The sequence below is a fragment of the Trichomycterus rosablanca genome, chromosome 4 (genome assembly GCF_030014385.1).
Source record: "Trichomycterus rosablanca isolate fTriRos1 chromosome 4, fTriRos1.hap1, whole genome shotgun sequence".
Taxonomy (NCBI): Eukaryota; Metazoa; Chordata; class Actinopteri; order Siluriformes; family Trichomycteridae; genus Trichomycterus; species Trichomycterus rosablanca.
The window spans coordinates 39,161,903-39,179,969 of record NC_085991.1 but is presented as its reverse complement, the minus strand read 5'-3'; the positions used below and the strand labels follow the sequence as shown (position 1 = coordinate 39,179,969).

At 35.9% G+C, this 18,067-nt stretch overlaps 1 protein-coding gene across 1 annotated transcript in view; it reads left to right on the top strand.

Moving 5' to 3' along the window:
• The window catches only part of dnah2 (dynein, axonemal, heavy chain 2), a 294,787-nt gene that overhangs the window by 184,432 nt on the left and 92,288 nt on the right, over nucleotides 1-18,067 (top strand). Inside the window, exons 39-42 of the mRNA XM_062993580.1 lie at nucleotides 18-170; nucleotides 2,799-2,924; nucleotides 4,920-5,138; nucleotides 10,325-10,442. Of these exons, the coding sequence (XP_062849650.1) occupies nucleotides 18-170; nucleotides 2,799-2,924; nucleotides 4,920-5,138; nucleotides 10,325-10,442 (616 nt within the window). The remainder of the gene's footprint in view (nucleotides 1-17; nucleotides 171-2,798; nucleotides 2,925-4,919; nucleotides 5,139-10,324; nucleotides 10,443-18,067) is intronic.

The window sequence follows — 18,067 nt, the reverse complement described above, 5'->3', positions numbered from 1 at the left end:
TCCTCTCTGTGTCTCAGGTGTTAGCTAAGAAGGTGTTCACGCTCTACAGTTTGGCCATGCAGCAGTTGTCTAAGCAGGATCACTATGACTTCGGCCTCCGTGCACTCACCTCTCTGCTCCGCTACGCCGGCAAGAAGCGCAGAGTCCGCCCAGACATCGCAGATGAAGAGGTTACACACACAAACACACTTAGAAATCTTTGGTTGTTTTCTGGATAAATCTTTCCTTCTAGTAATTAGGCAAACAAATGAAAAATGCCTAAATACAATTAAAATGAAAAGAAAAAGCCATATTTATGTTTTTTTTGTAAAGAATGTGCTCATTTATTTTTACTCAAATCAACAACACATGGAATTTGGTCAGACTTTGGTCAAACTTTTACATAAGACTGCAGTTTAGGACTACAGGTCTATGTACCAGCTTCATGCTCTATAAACGGAAGAGAAACAAACAAATGGATTGTGACTTGCAGCATTAAACCAATCAGCACAAGCAGGCATCCCTAATACATGTGTAATTGGGTCTTTGGAACGAACACAAAAATAATGGTACTGAGTCACAGTGGCAGCTCAGTGGTTAAGGGACTGAACTATTGATCAGAGAGTCATGGGTTTAAGCCCCGTAACGCTCTAGCCGTCACTTATGGGCCCTTGAGCACAACCCTTAAGTCAAGTTGCTTGAAGTGTGTATTGATTGAATTAAAGCATTTGACAAATGCCTAAATGAATTTCATTGGTTGATTTTTTTTAACTAGCAGCTTTTAAAATAGCCTACTACCTTTCTTTAAACTGTACCAAAAGAAAATTACATAAAACATTACATTATTCCTTATTTCAATATTTTATTACAACTGCAACAATATTGTAAACACCTCATGAAGCCAATCACCTGATCATTCCAGTCCCTTAAACTTAAAAAAAAAAGATGACTTGGTTTACACAGGCCAATCAGGTTTATGTGTCTATGAATGAAGGGTTTTGATGAATGAAGGTGTGTATGATTTTTAGGTATCTTGTGGAACGTGTGCAAGTTAGTGCCCCCTTTATAACACACTGATATTACAGGTTTTCAGACTGAAAATAAAATTTTTTTCTAAGCAGAAATAGTCACAGGCATGTCAAGACATGCTGCACTGCCTCCAAGGCTGTCTTACAGCTCCAGTGTATGCTACCCACATACACAAAGCCTGTGGGTATAACAGCATAAATCACTGCATATGAATCAGTATAGCCAATACAGCACCATGAAATACATAATAATATTTAAAAGAATCAGTGGCTATAACCATCCTTTAGATTGCAAATCTGGACAGTCCTATATCAAGAACATTCTGTTAAAGACTAGTAAAAATTACAAGCTTATAGCAGTGGTTTGCAGATATACAGTGGATTTAGAATGTGTTCAGATGACTTTATTGTGTTGTGAATTTAATTTTGAGTGAATAGAGTTCAGTGGCACTGTGACTTAGTGGGTAGCACTGTCGCATTACAACAAAAAGGTCCTGGGTTTGATTCCCAGGTGAAGCGGTGTGGGTCCTTTCTGTGTGGAGCTTGCATGTTCTCACCATGTCTGTGTGGGTTTTCCCCAGGTGCTACAGTTGTAGCCTAGCAGGTAGGGTACTGGACAAGTAATCAAGGTTGCTGGTTGCTGGTTCAAGCCCCACTGGTTCAAGCCCCACCACTGTCAGGTTGTCACTGTTGGGCCATTGAGCAAGGCCCTTAACCCTCAATTGCTCAGACAGTATACTGTCAAAGTACTGTAAGTTGCTTGGGATAAAAGCGTCTGCTAAATGCCAAAAATGTAATGTAAATGGTACTTCATTAGGGCAGTTGTAGCCTAGCAGTTAAGATACTGGACTAGTAAGCAGAGGGTTGCTGGTTCAAACCCCACCCTTGCCACTTTTGGGACCTTTAGCAAGGTCCTTAACCCTCAATTACTTAGACTATGTACTGTAAGTGGCTTTGTATTAAAGTGTCTGCTAAATGCAGAAAATGTAAATGCTCTGGTTTTCTTCCACAGTCTAAAGAGATGCAGTCAGGTCAATTGGAGATACTTAAGTCCCCCTAGGTATGAGTGTGTGTATGTGTGTTTGCCCTGTGATGGACTGTCCAGGGTGTTTTCTACACTTTACCCAGTAAATTGAACCCACCACGACTCTTAATAGAATAAAGGGGTGGTAAAACAAACAGTGAATGAATGTAGTTGCCATTTTTGTCAATCACTTAATCACCCATAAAGATAAAGTGACAGCATGTTTTGTTTAAATAAAAATGGGATAACCTGTTTCATGGGTAACAAGACAAATGATTCACAATGCGGAGAAAACAAGTATTAAACTTTTAATTTCACAGACTTAATTGTGTGTGTGTGTGTGTACATTTAAAGTGCATATATGCACTGGTATATTTTATTACATTTTCATGTTTTACCACCATCTTATCCTGGACAGTCAATTTCTGGGCACTATGCAGTACCACACCCTGTACAGGATGCCAAACCATCTTGCAGTCTTGGACATGATTGGCTATGTCTATATCTCAGACATAGCCAATCATGTCTGGATGTAAACACCTGACCAGCCAATAGCACTGCTGAAAATGTGAGCCCTGGATCCCAGTGGTACCAGGCTCGCTCTTTGTGCAACCCAAGTGCCTTGGAAGTATATTAAATAAGAAAAAACAAAAGTGCTTGAATATTTTCCTCAATGTTTTATAGACTGGTAAAAGAACAATACAGATTTAGAAAACATGTTTGCAGGAAGGAAGCATCTTAAAAGCCTTTTTTTTCTTTGACACTAGATCCTACTCATGTCAATGAAAGATATGAACATTGCTAAGCTGACCTCTGCTGACCTCCCACTGTTTAATGGGATTATCCAGGATTTGTTTCCTGCTGTGGAGACGCCTACCATCGACTATGGCAAGGTATGACCAACACTGCTCACATCCATCATACGCAGGGTCAGTTTATCTTCCCTTGTTAGTAAGCATACACCAATGCCTTATTTTAGGAATGCTCTTCTGAGTAATAATAATAATAAAATATATATATTCCGTATTTATATTACTACACACACTGTCCATGTTATCAGCTCCACTTACCTTATAGAAGCACTTTGTAGTTCTACAATTACTGACTGTAGTCCATCTGTTTCTCTGCATGCTTTGTTAGCCCCCTTTCATGCTGTTCGTCAATGGTCAGGACCCCCACAGGACCACTACAGAGCAGGTATTATTTAGGTGGTGGATCATTCTCAGCACTGCAGTGACACTGACATGGTGGTGGTGTGTTAGTGTGTGTTGTGCTGGTATGAGTGGATAAGACACAGCAGTGCTGATGGAGTTTTTAAACACCTCACTGCCCCTGCTGGACTGAGAATAGTCCACCAACCAAAACATATCCAGCCAACAGCGCCCCGTGGGCAGTGTCCTGTGACCACTGATGAAGGTCTAGAAGATGACCAACTCAAACAGCAGCAATAGATGAGCGATCGTCTCTGACTTTACATCTACAAGGTGGACCAACTAGGTAGGAGTGTCTAATAGAGTGGACAGTGAGTGGACACGGTATTTAAAAACTCCAGCAGCGCTGCTTTGTCTGATCCACTCATACCAGCACAACACACACTAACACACCACCACCATGTCAGTGTCACTGCAGTGCTGAGAATAATCCACCACCTAAGTAGTACCTACTCTGTGGTGGTCCTGTGGGGGTCCTGACCATTAAAGAACAGGGTGAAAGCAGGTAAAAGAAATATGCAGAGAAACAGATGGACTACAGTCAGTAATTTTACATAGTGCTTTTATATGGTAAGTGGAGCTGATAACATGGACAGTGAGTGTAGAAACAAGGAGGTGGTCATAATGTTATACTTTCTTATCTAACAAAAAGCTCAAATCTTAGCTTTTATTGCTAATGCGCCTGCAAGGACGCTTCTGAACAGTTCTGTTGTAAGTTAATGAGGCAAAAAAGAGAGAGGGATTGAATTAGATTGCTTGTTTTGTGAAAGTGCTTTAATGCCTTGGCAGTAATCTTGCTCAGAAGCGTGTTTTTTTCTCTGGGGGTGCTGGGATTGTTTATGGTTATTAAGATTGAGACTAAGTTTTTTGCCAGTTCATTTGTACTCTAATCAGTTTGGGATTCACACCAATAAGATTTTGTTGTGCCAACAAGCTGCTCCATTACCCTCTCAGGGATCACCAAGAGCATTTCATAAAGCAAGCAGCCAGTGTCCACCTTAGGGATGAGCAGTAAAAGCGTATTGTGTCATAAAGGCAATCATGATATGCATATGTAAGAGCATTGTATCTGGGACTGTAAGGGCTAACACATGCAGCTAAACATGCTTAAATACATGTCTCAGTTTGGGAGCTGACTGACCCCATTAATTTCTGATCTTAGTAAGATGATTATACCATTCCTAAGGTAGTCTGTACAAAATCCATGGAACAGTTGTCTATTATAAAGGGTGAGATTGCTTGGATGGTCAGATATAAACCAGGTCCACAGTCAAGTAAGCTTGACATTGCCATGGGCTTGGGGGCTGCCATGCAAGATTGGCACCTTAAATCTAAAGTTGTTGATCCAGTGGACAAATCAAAAAGCCTTCAGATGAACCAAACCTCCTACAATAATCAGAATTTCAAAAAAAAAAAAGAAGTGAGGTATTCAAGCCTGACAACACTGTAACTTAAGTCAGTGGTGGTAACATTATGCTCAGGAGATCCATGAAATCCCAAAATTGCCATAACATCTACTTAAATTATTAAGTGTATGTAGGTGCTCAGCTAGCTTTTCGGCTTTGACTTCAACATGCAGGTATTTTTTGAGCAAAGAATACTTTAAAAAGATGTTATGGTAGCAATAATTTAATATAATATATATATAATATTTTCTTTTTCTTTGTCTCCTTATAGCTGAAAGAAACCATAGAAGAAGAGCTTCGACGGATTGGTCTTCAGGTCACTCCCTTCACCCTGACAAAAGTCATACAGCTGTATGAAACCAAAAACTCCCGTCATTCCTCCATGATTGTAGGCAAGACAGGAAGTGCCAAGACCGTCACCTGGAGAATCCTACAGAATGCTCTAAGTACCATGCATCGCAAAGGCGAACCTGGTTTTCACCTTGTTCGTGTGAGTCCTGCTTTTTTTGATTTATGGTTGAAATGAAATGAAAATGACCTTGAGTTGGCTTTTTAGTTTTGCATTTAAAGGTTAGTGTGCAATGTAGCTTAGAAGATAAAGAAAGTGTCAGAAAGCTTTGTTTATATAACATCATACAAACTGTACAAACTGCTTATCTGGTCTCTATTTGATTTCCTGTGTTGTTAGCTAAATTAGCTTTGTGTCTTGAATGCAAATCTAAAGAAACATGTGTCAGATACCAAAACACGTTGGCTCATCATTTGGTTTAATGTTAGTGTTATAGTCAGTGCTACAGTATTATAGTTTATTACCACAGTATTATATTCAGTGTTACAGTATTATATTCAGTGTTACAGTATTATAGTTTAATATTACAGTATTATATTTAGTGTTACAGTATTATAGTTTAATATTACAGTATTATATTCAGTGTTACAGTATTATAGTTTAATATTACAGTATTATATTCAGTGTTACAGTATTATAGTTTAATATTACAGTATTATATTTAGTGTTACAAGTATTATATTTAGTGTTACAGTATTATATTCAGTGTTACAGTATTTTAGTTTAATATTAGAGTATTATATTTAGTGTTACAGTATTATAGTTTAATATTACAGTATTATATTCAGTGTTACAGTATTATAGTTTAATATTACAGTATTATATTCAGTGTTACAGTATTATAGTTTAATATTACAGTATTATATTTAGTGTTACAAGTATTATATTTAGTGTTACAGTATTATATTCAGTGTTACAGTATTATAGTTTAATATTACAGTATTATATTCAGTGTTACAGTATTATAGTTTAATATTACAGTATTATATTTAGTGTTACAAGTATTATATTTAGTGTTACAGTATTATATTCAGTGTTACAGTATTATAGTTTAATATTACAGTATTATATTTAGTGTTACAGTATTATAGTTTAATATTACAGTATTATATTCAGTGTTACAGTATTATAGTTTAATATTACAGTATTATATTTAGTGTTACAAGTATTATATTTAGTGTTACAGTATTATATTCAGTGTTACAGTATTTTAGTTTAATATTAGAGTATTATAGTCAGTGTTACAGTATTATATTCAGTGTTACAGTATTATATTTAGTGTTACAGTATTATAGTTTAATATTACAGTATTATAGTCAGTGCTACAGTACTATATTTAGTGTTACAGTATTATATTTGGTGTTACAGTATTATATTTAGTGTTACAGTATTATATTTGGTGTTACAGTATTATTTAGTGTTACAGTATTATATTCAGTGTTACAGTATTATAGTTTAATATTACAGTATTATATTTAGTGTTACATTATTATATTTAGTGTTACAGTATTATAGTTTAATATTACAGTATTATATTTAGTGTTACAGTATTATAGTTTAATATTACAGTATTATATTTAGTTACAGTATTATATTTAGTGTTACAGTATTATAGTTTAATATTACAGTATTATAGTCAGTGCTACAGTATTATATTTAGTGTTACAGTATTATATTTGGTGTTACAGTATTATATTTAGTGTTACAGTATTATTTAGTGTTACAATATTATATTTAGTGTTACAGTATTATATTCAGTGTTACAGTATTATAGTCAGTGCTACAGTATTATATTTAGTGTTACAGTATTATATTTGGTGTTACAGTATTATATTTGGTGTTACAGTATTATTTAGTGTTACAGTATTATATTTGGTGTTACAGTATTATTTAGTGTTACAGTATTATAGTCAGTGTTACAGTATTATATTTAGTGTTACAATATTATTTAGTGTTACAGTATTATAGTCAGTGCTACAGTATTATATTTAGTGTTACAGTGTTATATTTAGTGTGACAGTATTATATTTAGTGTTACAGTATTATATTTGGTGTTACAGTATTATTTAGTGTTACAGTATTATAGTCAGTGTTACAGTATTATATTTAGTGTTACAATATTATTTAGTGTTACAGTATTATAGTCAGTGCTACAGTATTATATTTAGTGTTACAGTGTTATATTTAGTGTTACAGTATTATATTTAGTGTTACAGTATTATATTTAGTGTTACAGTATTATTTAGTGTTACAGTATTATATTTGGTGTTACAGTATTATTTAGTGTTACAGTATTATATTTGGTGTTACAGTATTATATTTAGTGTTACAGTATTATATTTAGTGTTACAGTATTATATTTGGTGTTACAGTATTATATTTAGTGTTACAGTGTTATATTTAGTGTTACAGTATTATATTTAGTGTTACAGTATTATTTAGTGTTACAGTATTATTTAGTGTTACAGTATTATATTTGGTGTTACAGTATTATTTAGTGTTACAGTATTATAGTCAGTGTTACAGTATTATATTTAGTGTTACAATATAATTTAGTGTTACAGTATTATAGTCAGTGCTACAGTATTATATTTAGTGTTACAGTATTATATTTAGTGTTACAGTATTATATTTAGTGTTACAGTATTACATTTGGTGTTACAGTATTATATTTGGTGTTACAGTATTATTTAGTGTTGCAGTATTATAGTCAGTGCTACAGTATTATATTTAGTGTTACAGTATTATATTCAGTGTTACAGTATTATATTTGGTGTTACAGTATTATTTAGTGTTACAGTATTATTTTTGGTGTTACAGTATTATACTAAGTGCTACAGTATTATTTTTAGTGTTACAGTATTATATTTATTGTTACAGTATTATATTTGGTGTTACAGTATTATATTTATTGTGACAGTATTATAGTTTAATATTACAGTATTATATTTAGTGTTACAGTATTATAGTTTAATATAACAGTATTATATTTAGTGTTACAGTATTATCGTCAGTGCTACAGTATTATATTTAGTGTTACAGTACTATAGTTTAATATTACAGTATTATATTTAGTGTTACAGTATTATAGTTTAATTTTACAGTATTATATTTAGTGTTACAGTGTTATAGTTTATAAGTACAGTAATATTTTCAGTTTTACAGTATTATAGTTTAATATTACAGTATTATATTTAGTGTTACAGTATTATTTGGTGTTACAGTATTATATTTAGTGTTACAGTATTATATTTGGTGTTACAGTATTATTTAGTGTTACAGTATTTTAGTCAGTGCTACAGTATTATATTTAGTGTTACAGTATTATATTTAGTGTTACAGTATTATTTAGTGTTACAGTATTATGTGGTGTTACAGTATTATAGTTTAGCGTTACAGTATTATGTGGTGTTACAATATTATGTGGTGTTACAGTATTATGTGGTGTTACAGTATTATATTTACTGTTACAGTATTATGTGGTGTTACAGTATTATATTTAGTGTTACAGTATTATATTTAGTGTTACAGTATTATATTTAGTGTTACAGTATTATGTGGTGTTACAGTATTATATTTAGTGTTACAGTATTATGTGGTGTTACAGTATTATAGTTTAGTGTTACAGTATTATATTTTGTGTTACAGTATTACATTTAGTTTTACAGTATTATTTGGTGTTACGGTATTATGTGGTGTTACAGTATTATAGTTTAGTGTTACAGTATTATATTTAGTGTTACAGTATTATATTTTGTGTTACAGTATTACATTTAGTTTTACAGTATTATTTGGTGTTACGGTATTATGTGGTGTTACAGTATTATAATTTAGTGTTACAGTATTATATTTAGTGTTACAGTATTATATTGTGTGTTACAGTATTATATTTAGTGTTACAGTATTATGTGGTGTTACAGTATTATTTTTAGTGTTACAGTATGTTATTTTTTGTGTTACAGTATTATATTTAGTGTTACAGTATTATTTTTAGTGTTACAGTATTATATTGTGTGTTACAGTATTATTTTTAGTGTTACAGTATTATATTGTGTGTTACAGTATTATATTTAGTGTTACAGTATTATGTGGTGTTACGGTATTTCAAAGTTCAGTACAGTTTTGGGTTGCTGTATTACATTCAGTGCTTTAATATTACAGTTTATGGATATGGTACCTAAACATAGTTTATTTGCTCAGTGAAAGAAGTGCCTGTCAAGTAGCCCATGAATAAGTGAATATGATATAAAAATTCATTTCTACATCGATGTCCAAATTAATTTTACTCTGCAACCAGTTTGGTGCTCAACACTCATTATTCCTAAAAATTGTCTCTACTAACAAAACCCCGGTTTGTCATATTGTGTTCTCATTATCTCAAACATGGGAGATTTTCTATGCCAAAAACGAAGCCCTGGTCTGCTACAGAGCTCTTTCTAACGCTGCTGTTATCTGAGCTATCCTAGGGCATTCATTAGCATGAAAATAAACCACCATTAGTAAGCGGCGGAACACAGCACTGTTCCTACATCTCTGACACCAAAACAACAGCCACCGAAAGTGCTCTCCACAGGTACTGATGTGCTTCTTCAGATACTTAGCATAGAGCAAATAGTCCTCTGTGGTCTAGCTAGCATGGTGGCATTTGGATACATTCAAGATGCTCTTCAATTTGCAACGTTTAGTTTCTCTTGTGATACTTTGTGTCTTTTGTAAAACTTTGGAATGCTAGCTCAGTTAACGTAAGCCAGTTACAGTAAGATTTTTTTTTCCATCAAATCTCCATTGTCACCATAACAAGTTGAGTGAAAAGTTGAATCTTTGAAAAATTAATATGTTGCATAATTTCCTAATACAGTGGTACCTTGTAACTCAACGTCCCCTAAACTCAAAATCTTTGAAACCCAATGCCCTTTGTTGAAAAATGTGTACCCTTAAACTCAATTTCATCTCTCTCTCTCTCTCTCTCTCTCTCTGTCTCTCTCTCTCTCTCTGTCTATCTGAGCATTTTTTATGTCTGACTCAACACATTTTAGCTTTGCATAATCTCTTTCTGGCAACTGTCTCTCACGCTTAGCATCCAAATATCAGCTCTACCTGTTCCTTCATTATATCTCCTTTACATCTCCACTTCTTTAACACACACACACACACACTCACACACACACTCACACACATTCTCTGTCTCTTGTCACTCTCACCCTTCAAAATCTCATTCCAGCAGCCGAATCTGACATTTCATCTTCCATCCCTTATTTCACCCGCACCTCATTCTCACTGACCCCGATCCACTCTTTTGCTCTAACCTTCGACCTCTGACTCCTCAGGAGTATCCTCTGAACCCCAAAGCGGTGAGTCTGGGAGAGCTGTATGGAGAATATGACCTCTCCACCAACGAGTGGACCGATGGGGTTTTGTCCTCTCTGATGAGAGCTGCCTGTGCAGGTACTGATCACTACATTTTGACTGGGCAGAGTAAAGCAGAGCAGAAATTCTTCACCTACAATACTTTCTTTCTTTTAAAACCCTCTTACACATTTACATAGCTGCTTAATATTTGAATAAGGCAGATTTAATTAGGGAGGAATGTAATCACTGCATCAGTTAAAGTAATGAGAAAGGGGTGAACACTGGAAGTGAAAGTCTTAATAATGACATATTGTAATGAAAGTGTAATGATGGTACAGTAAGTCTTCTTTTTAAAAGCTGAGAGCCTAACAGAACTAATGAGGTTACTTTTAATTGACAGTGAGTGGCCCCGGGAGCAGGTAGAGGTACAGAATTTTAAATATGTGTTATTATAAATGAGTAAAATAGAGAAGATGTGTTTTTACTCCCAAGATTATAATACATTTATTTAACATGTATTGGTAAGGAACATGTATTTCATAACATTCTTGGAATTCAATACATCTACATGTCCTAATATTTTACAAACTTAAATTCTTTTATAAATTTATAGTGGATTTCTATTCCTATAATATGATGGCACATAGGGCAACTTTTGGTAAATACAGTGGTACCTTAATACTTAACGTCAGTTGGTTCTGGGAGTGGCGTTAAGTTTCAAGGTATTTTTCTCATAAGGATGTATGGGAAACCTGTTAATGCATTCCATGGTCCCGTGGAACTGCATATATTTTAAGCTTATGTAAAATAATGGGGTTGTTTCTGACACTTACACACTGAAAATAACACAAATATAATATAAAGAAACACTGAAATACAATTAAACAGTTAAAAATCAATAATAATGCACTTTACCTTTACTTCTTTATTGTTTCCTTATGCTTCTTAATCATGGAGTTGCTTAATGTTGGAATACTGTATTCTGTTTAGTAAAGGCGCATTCACATGAGAAGCTTAATGTGACTCATTGTACTAAAATGAGCGAGGAATTTCATTAGGGGAGAGAACTTATGAGCAGTAATTATTAAGCGAGGTTTTGTGTTTTTATGTTGTTCTTTTAATACATTGTCACATTAAGCTTTTTTCACAATAAGTGTTTTAAACTCTTTTTCGACAAAGGAGCGTATTCCTACAATTTCTCAGAACCTCGAGCTATAACACAAGTTTAAAAGTGAAACAGGAGAAAAATCCAGCTAAACACATACATGTGGAGCTTTCAGAGTGAATTTGATGGTTATTCCACAAATGCAGTTTCGTCTCATATTCGCACTTTGATGAAGTTTTACTGCACCGCTCAAGCCGAGCACTGAACAAAGTGCCTGTTTATTGTTAATTTGAAATTAAATCAATAATAAAAAAAACAAAAACAAATTGAACACGTTGAGTTTAAGGTAAACGTTGAGTTTAAGGGTACAAATTTCTCGACGAAGGGCTTTGAGTTTAAAAGATTTTGAGTTTAGGGGACGTTGAGTTACAAGGTACCACTGTAATTATTTACCAATGAACAAGAAACCAGAAGAAAACCTGATTTAGAGAGTACACAAACTCAGACTGGGGTGGCGGATCACCTTTCAGCAGGAAAATGATCTGAAGCAAACAGCCTAAAAACACTGAAGTGTCTTTGGCGCAAATCTCTGAATGTCTTAGAGTGGATTAGCCAAAGCCCTGATCTAAACCCCATTAAATATTTGTGAGGAGATCTTGCAAAAAATAAAGGGGTCTACACACTTTCTGAATCCACTCTGTAGGTCTGTCTGAAAACCTCGTGAGCTGCCCTGTTGCATTGCCTACCTACCTAGGCAGCTGCCCAAGTATAGGGGAGTCTAATAAGACATCGAACTTATAAGGCAGATTATTTAGATGCACTACTTAGACAGTGATTGTGGTGATTGTTACTGCAGTTGGGCTTACTAAGCTAACACAGTTAGCCTCGGGCCATTCCAACCAATGGGCTATGGTGACACAACCCGCTAGCATGCCAGCAAACATCTCTGTCCATGGACTGAAAACGATTAAACTGTCACTGACAAGCCCGAATTTGCAAATAAATGACACTTGTACACCTTTATACAAATTAAACATCAATGAGAATTTATTTACAGTACATTACATTTATGTTTGTTGTTCCACATTCGTCCAACCATCTGTGAAATTTTGTGTAAAAAGTTGTGCCGCACTGAATGCTGGGATTGCCTTTACCCTGAGGAAGCATTACATGATCCCTCGTTATTCAGTCAGTTCATAGCTTCGAAATAAGGCCCCTCAGTAGGCAGCATTTTAAGGTATCTAAGAATTTAGACAGCCATGTACTCTGGAGCATGTGTAGGATGACAAAACACTGTCTGTGTAGAGAGCTCACTAGGTTTTCAGACAGACCCTATACAGACCCTATATGCATCTTTTCATACCCAGGTGGCTCGGTGGACACTGTTGCCTCACAACAAGAAGGTCCTGAGTTTGATTCCCAGGTGGAGCGGTCCGGGTCCTTTCTGTGTGGAGTTTGAATGTTCTTCCCTTGTCCGCATGGATTGAATTGAGATGAATTGAAGATTTTTGTGTTTGACATTAAACTTGAACAGATGAATCTTGTGTAACCAGTAATTACCTGTCCTGTCATGAATGTAACTAAAGTGTGTAAAACCTGATGTTAAAATCTTAATCAAATAAATAAATACTCAGCAAATTATTTATTTATTAATTAATGACTAGTGGCAATGTCATTATGGAAGAGACCACTCCCATCAGGGTAAAATATAATTCAGGTTCCACATCAATTTCCCATTTATCAATGGACAGGTTCACTTTAGAACCACCTCTGACCCGACAATTATTTGACTTTGGACACCCATGCAGTAGCCCTGCTTTTTGCTAGCATTTTCTTTAATCTACTATAATTTTACTGGATTTGTTGGGGGTAGCAAGCTGTGTGCGAGTGTGTGTGGTGGGGGTCAGCCTACGAGTGTGTGTCATATTTTTTGTGATGTGTTCTACTAAGGCTGACACATGCACGTAGGCTAGATGACACACTGGCGCTGTACATACTGTCACCCTTAAGCTCAGCCTCACAGAAAGCACACACACACACACACACACACACACACACACTCCAACAAAGAAACAGCAGGCCACAGCCTGACAAGATGGCATTCTGCTTCGCCCTCTCAGCGCCCAGAAGGTGTCTGATGCTTTTTGTTCCTTATTTGGTTATGCCAACTCAGCATGACTCTGTCAGCTCTGCTAATTGTGTTTTCCCCTTTCCTCTATCTGTCCTCTTTATAGTTTGTAATAGCTGCTACCAAACAGATGTTATCAACATGTCTTTTCCACATTTTTTATATTAGCTCTGTGGGGGCGGTCAGAGCATAGATTGGATTACATTTTTTTTTTCAGCACAATAATGATATGCTTTGCTTTTCAGAATCATCTTTTTTGTACTTTAAACAGCATGTTCACAAATGTAGGCCAGATTATTTTCCTAGTCTTTTTTTCCTTTGGCATTCCTTCCCTTTCAGTGGTTCAAGTAAGAAGACATCACCAAAAACAAGTCACTGTCTCCAGCAATGAAACTGTACTTCCTTCTGTGCTTAGGGTTTTTTAACCAGCTCATTAATAACTTCATTTGCTTCACTGTGAGAAAAATTATAAGCCAAATTATTTTACTGGTTCAGTTGACCTAAAGACATTTGGCAATGACATAATCTCTCCTTTTTGCTAGTTTATTAGTTAAACATGAACAAGACACCTCAAAACATTTTATCTCTGGCACACTGGTGGGTGGAGCAGTGGTAAAACACGCTAACCCACTAGTGCTGAGACTTCAAACTCGCAAGTTCTAATCTCATACTATTGGCCTGCCAGGTGTCTACACACAAACATGATTGTCTAATATCTTCCGGGTAGGAGTGACAAAGTGATTCCTCATCACTTCTGCAATTACGGCCTCTACTGGCTGGTCGATGACATGGAATAACGGAGATCAGTGCGTGACTCTCTGTATGCAATACTGATACCTTGCGTGAATTCCTTTCTGTGTGGAGTTTGCATGTTCTCACTGTGTCTGCGTGGGTTTCCTCCGGGTGCTCCGGTTTCCGGACATGCAAGTGAGGTGAATTGGAGACACTAAATTGTCCATGACTGTGTTTGATATAACCTTGAGAAGTGATAAATCTTGTGTAATGAGTAACTACCGTTCCTGTCATGAATGTAACCAAAAGTGTAAAACATGATGTTAAAATCCTAATAAACAAATAAACAAACAAACCTGCGTGAACCCACCCCGTACAGGTAAAAAGAAGCAGTTGGCAACTGCACATGTTTCGGAGGGGGCGTGTCTTAGATACAGCCCTTCTCAGTCAAAGTAGGGGTTTGCAGCAGTGGAGGAAAGATACAACCAGGTAACGGAATATGACTAGATTGAGAGAAAAATAGAAAATGCGTTTATAGAATAATTCAAACTACAAGCATTCTTCAAAAAGTTTCCGCATTTTTTAAAACTTTATTAAGAATTTCAAAAATGAATTACATCACTTTTCTACAGTCATCTCCACTTTGTGCAGTTCTTAGCTACCATTTATTAATATCATTTTGGACGGTGGAAATTGGCAGCTGGAAAGGCACTGGTGTGTTTTTAACCATCTTCTGCTTTGTAGTTTTATTTTTTAGGTCTTCAGTGAGCTGTTTCTAAGGGCCCTAACATATTAAAACATTAGCTTTTCCAATATTTTATTTTATTTTCATGTTCTACCACTGCTTTAGCCTGGTGCGCAATGCAGTAACACACCCCACACAGGACGCCAATCCATCACCCATTCCCCATCTATTTACATAAAATGGTTTGGTCCGCCATCAAACCAGGTGTGAACGATATTTGCTCGCAATGAGTTATGTGTCATTTTAATGAAAACAATTGGACAGGAGTGAGAAAAGGAAATGAAAAGAATTTTTCTATTCAGGAGTTTTACTATTAAAATGACATTTAAATTGTAGATGGCCTTCAGCACTTTTCCCAAAGAGGGTATCAGTCTTGCATCAAATAGTGAATTCCACATTCTGCACAATGTTACATGCATGTCTGCACACTGTTATATTTTTAGAGTTGGTATTGCCTGAAGTGACCTGGGGTGTGATATTCTTTCATATGGCCCAAAATCCCTCTTATTATTCCTCCTTGATATTTAAATTATTGTGTTCATACCTATATGTTATAATCTATATTATTATTATCTATATATTATTATTACTATATGTATATTACCACTATTATAATCATTCATGCCTATACCTGATATTATATTTATATATTATATTATATTATATGTCTGTCTGTCTGTCTGTCTATCTAATCTATCAGTTGGATGTCCACATACATTTGTCTAAATACTGTAAGCTTACCAGCTAGATTTTTTTTCCACTATGAAGCTGTAGCATTATTAAAGAATCAAGAAGACCGGTCTGTACTGTATCATGTGCACCCTAGTTGGCCACATCCAGTATATCTCCATACTAGCTGTATAGATTGATTGATTGATTGATTGATTGATTACTGTATTGATCCTTGAAGGGAAATTGCAGTGTTATAGCACCAATTTATGAACATCACAAGCATCACACAAAAACTTGGCGATGTAGTGCTGGGGAATAAAATAAGAATTAAAATGTAATATAATGCAAAAATAAGAGCATACAACAGAACAAAAAACTAAATGGGGTAAGTCTAAAAGGTCCAGTTTATAGACATATGTGTGCAATTGTGCGCTGTGCAAATAAAACAGTACCATGTGTAAATGTGCATAACAAATAGTACCATTTGCAAGATGATGCACAAACTTCAGTTCAAACATATTGTCTTTATACTCAGTGAGCTATATACAAAATGCAGAGCGTTTTTGATAAGCTTCTAAATCAAGCACTGTAAATGATCGATTCACTTCTACATTAATTTCTTTTGGCTGCTCCCGTATATATTTAGGGGTCGACACAGAGGATCTGATCTGGATACAAGAGTTTTGACACAACCCTCTTATTTCTATCTGTGCTTGGGACTGACTGACCCCGAAAACCCTGTCCATGCACACACACCCAATAGCATGGCTGAGATTTAAACCCTGGATTCTAAAACCTCAGCAGTTGTGGGCTGGCATATTTAACTGCTGCGCCACCTGAGTGCCCACGATTTGTTCTCTTCTATAATCACTTAAATTTACATTTTTGTAAGATGCTCTTATCCAGAGCGACTTACAGAAGTGCTTCTATAGTGAACATTACCATACTCTAGTTTAAGTAGACAACAGTCCAAGAACACAAATCTGCTGAAACCCCTGTTAGAACCTTTTTTTTTTTGCAAGAAATAAACAAGAGCGCTAGTAAGTAAGTACGTCAGCTTAAGTGCTTAGTAAAGAGGTGGTTTTTAAACGTTTTTTGCAAACAGCAAGAGCTTCAGATGTTCAGACAGACAAGGGAAGTTCGTTCCACCACTTGGGTGCAAGTAAAGAGAAGAGCCTTGATGCTTGTCTTCCTTGAGTTCTGGGTTGAGGATCAAGTTGAGCGAGACAAGTGGCTTGGAGGTTGTGTGGTACAGAGCGGGGTTTTATAAGACGTCGAAGGTAACTTGGAGCTGGTCCCTTTTTGGCTTTGTAGGCGAGCATCAGTGTTTTAAATTCAACGTCCACGCCTACAGGAAGCCAGTCAAGAGAACACAGCATTGGGGTGATGTGGCAGTGTTTAGGTTGGTTAAAAACCAGGCAGCCAGGTGCATTTTGAATCAGTTGCAAGGGTTTAATAGTGGACATAGGAGCACCTGCCAGGAGGGAGTTGCAGTAGTCCAGCCGTGAGATTAAAAGTGACTGGACCAGAATCTGAGTGGCTTCCATGGAGAGAAATGGACGAATCTTCCTGATGTTGTAGAGGAGGAACAGGCACGATCTTGTCATGTTGGCTACATGAAGAGAGAAGGTCAGCTGGCTATCCAGGACAACACCAAGGTTTCTTACATTATCAGATGGTCTGATCTGGGAGTCATCAAGAGCGATGACTAGGTCTTGGGTTGAAGATTAATCTCCAGGAATAAGTAACAGCTCTGTGTTGCTGGGATTAAATTTATTTGGACACTGTAAAAATGTCACCTGTCCAACTGACCACTTGTGAGATTTTCCTCATTTCATTTTGCTGAGGAAAATGTCATTATGCTTTTCATGTATTTTAATTACAGGGTTAGGCTTTATTTAGACAGCTATTGTTATTTTTGTTTTTGACAAACAGCTTTCACCTTATTATACATTATTGAAATTACCACTGGGTGGTGTGTAGGAAAAGGGTGTATTTGCTGCATCGCTCAACTCCTGTGGGAGTGTCAGCGCAAAAGAAATGCTATTTCTCTGCTACCGAACTTCTCTTCACAGCAAGCCGGCTACTGTTTTGGATTCCATGCGCTCTCTTTCTTCCTCTCTCCATTTCCCAGTCTCTTAGTCTCCGTGTTCGGTGTTTCTCAATACAGCATGCATTCCACCGTGCTCTTTCTCAAGATTTCTAATGTTTGCATATACTTTTTCCTGCCTAGTTTGAGAACTGATCCCTTCCCAACATTTCCTCCCTCTCAAGCATGAATAATAAAACATCATTTATTTTCCCTCCCACATGCAGGAGTTTGTGGTCAGCCCCAAGGC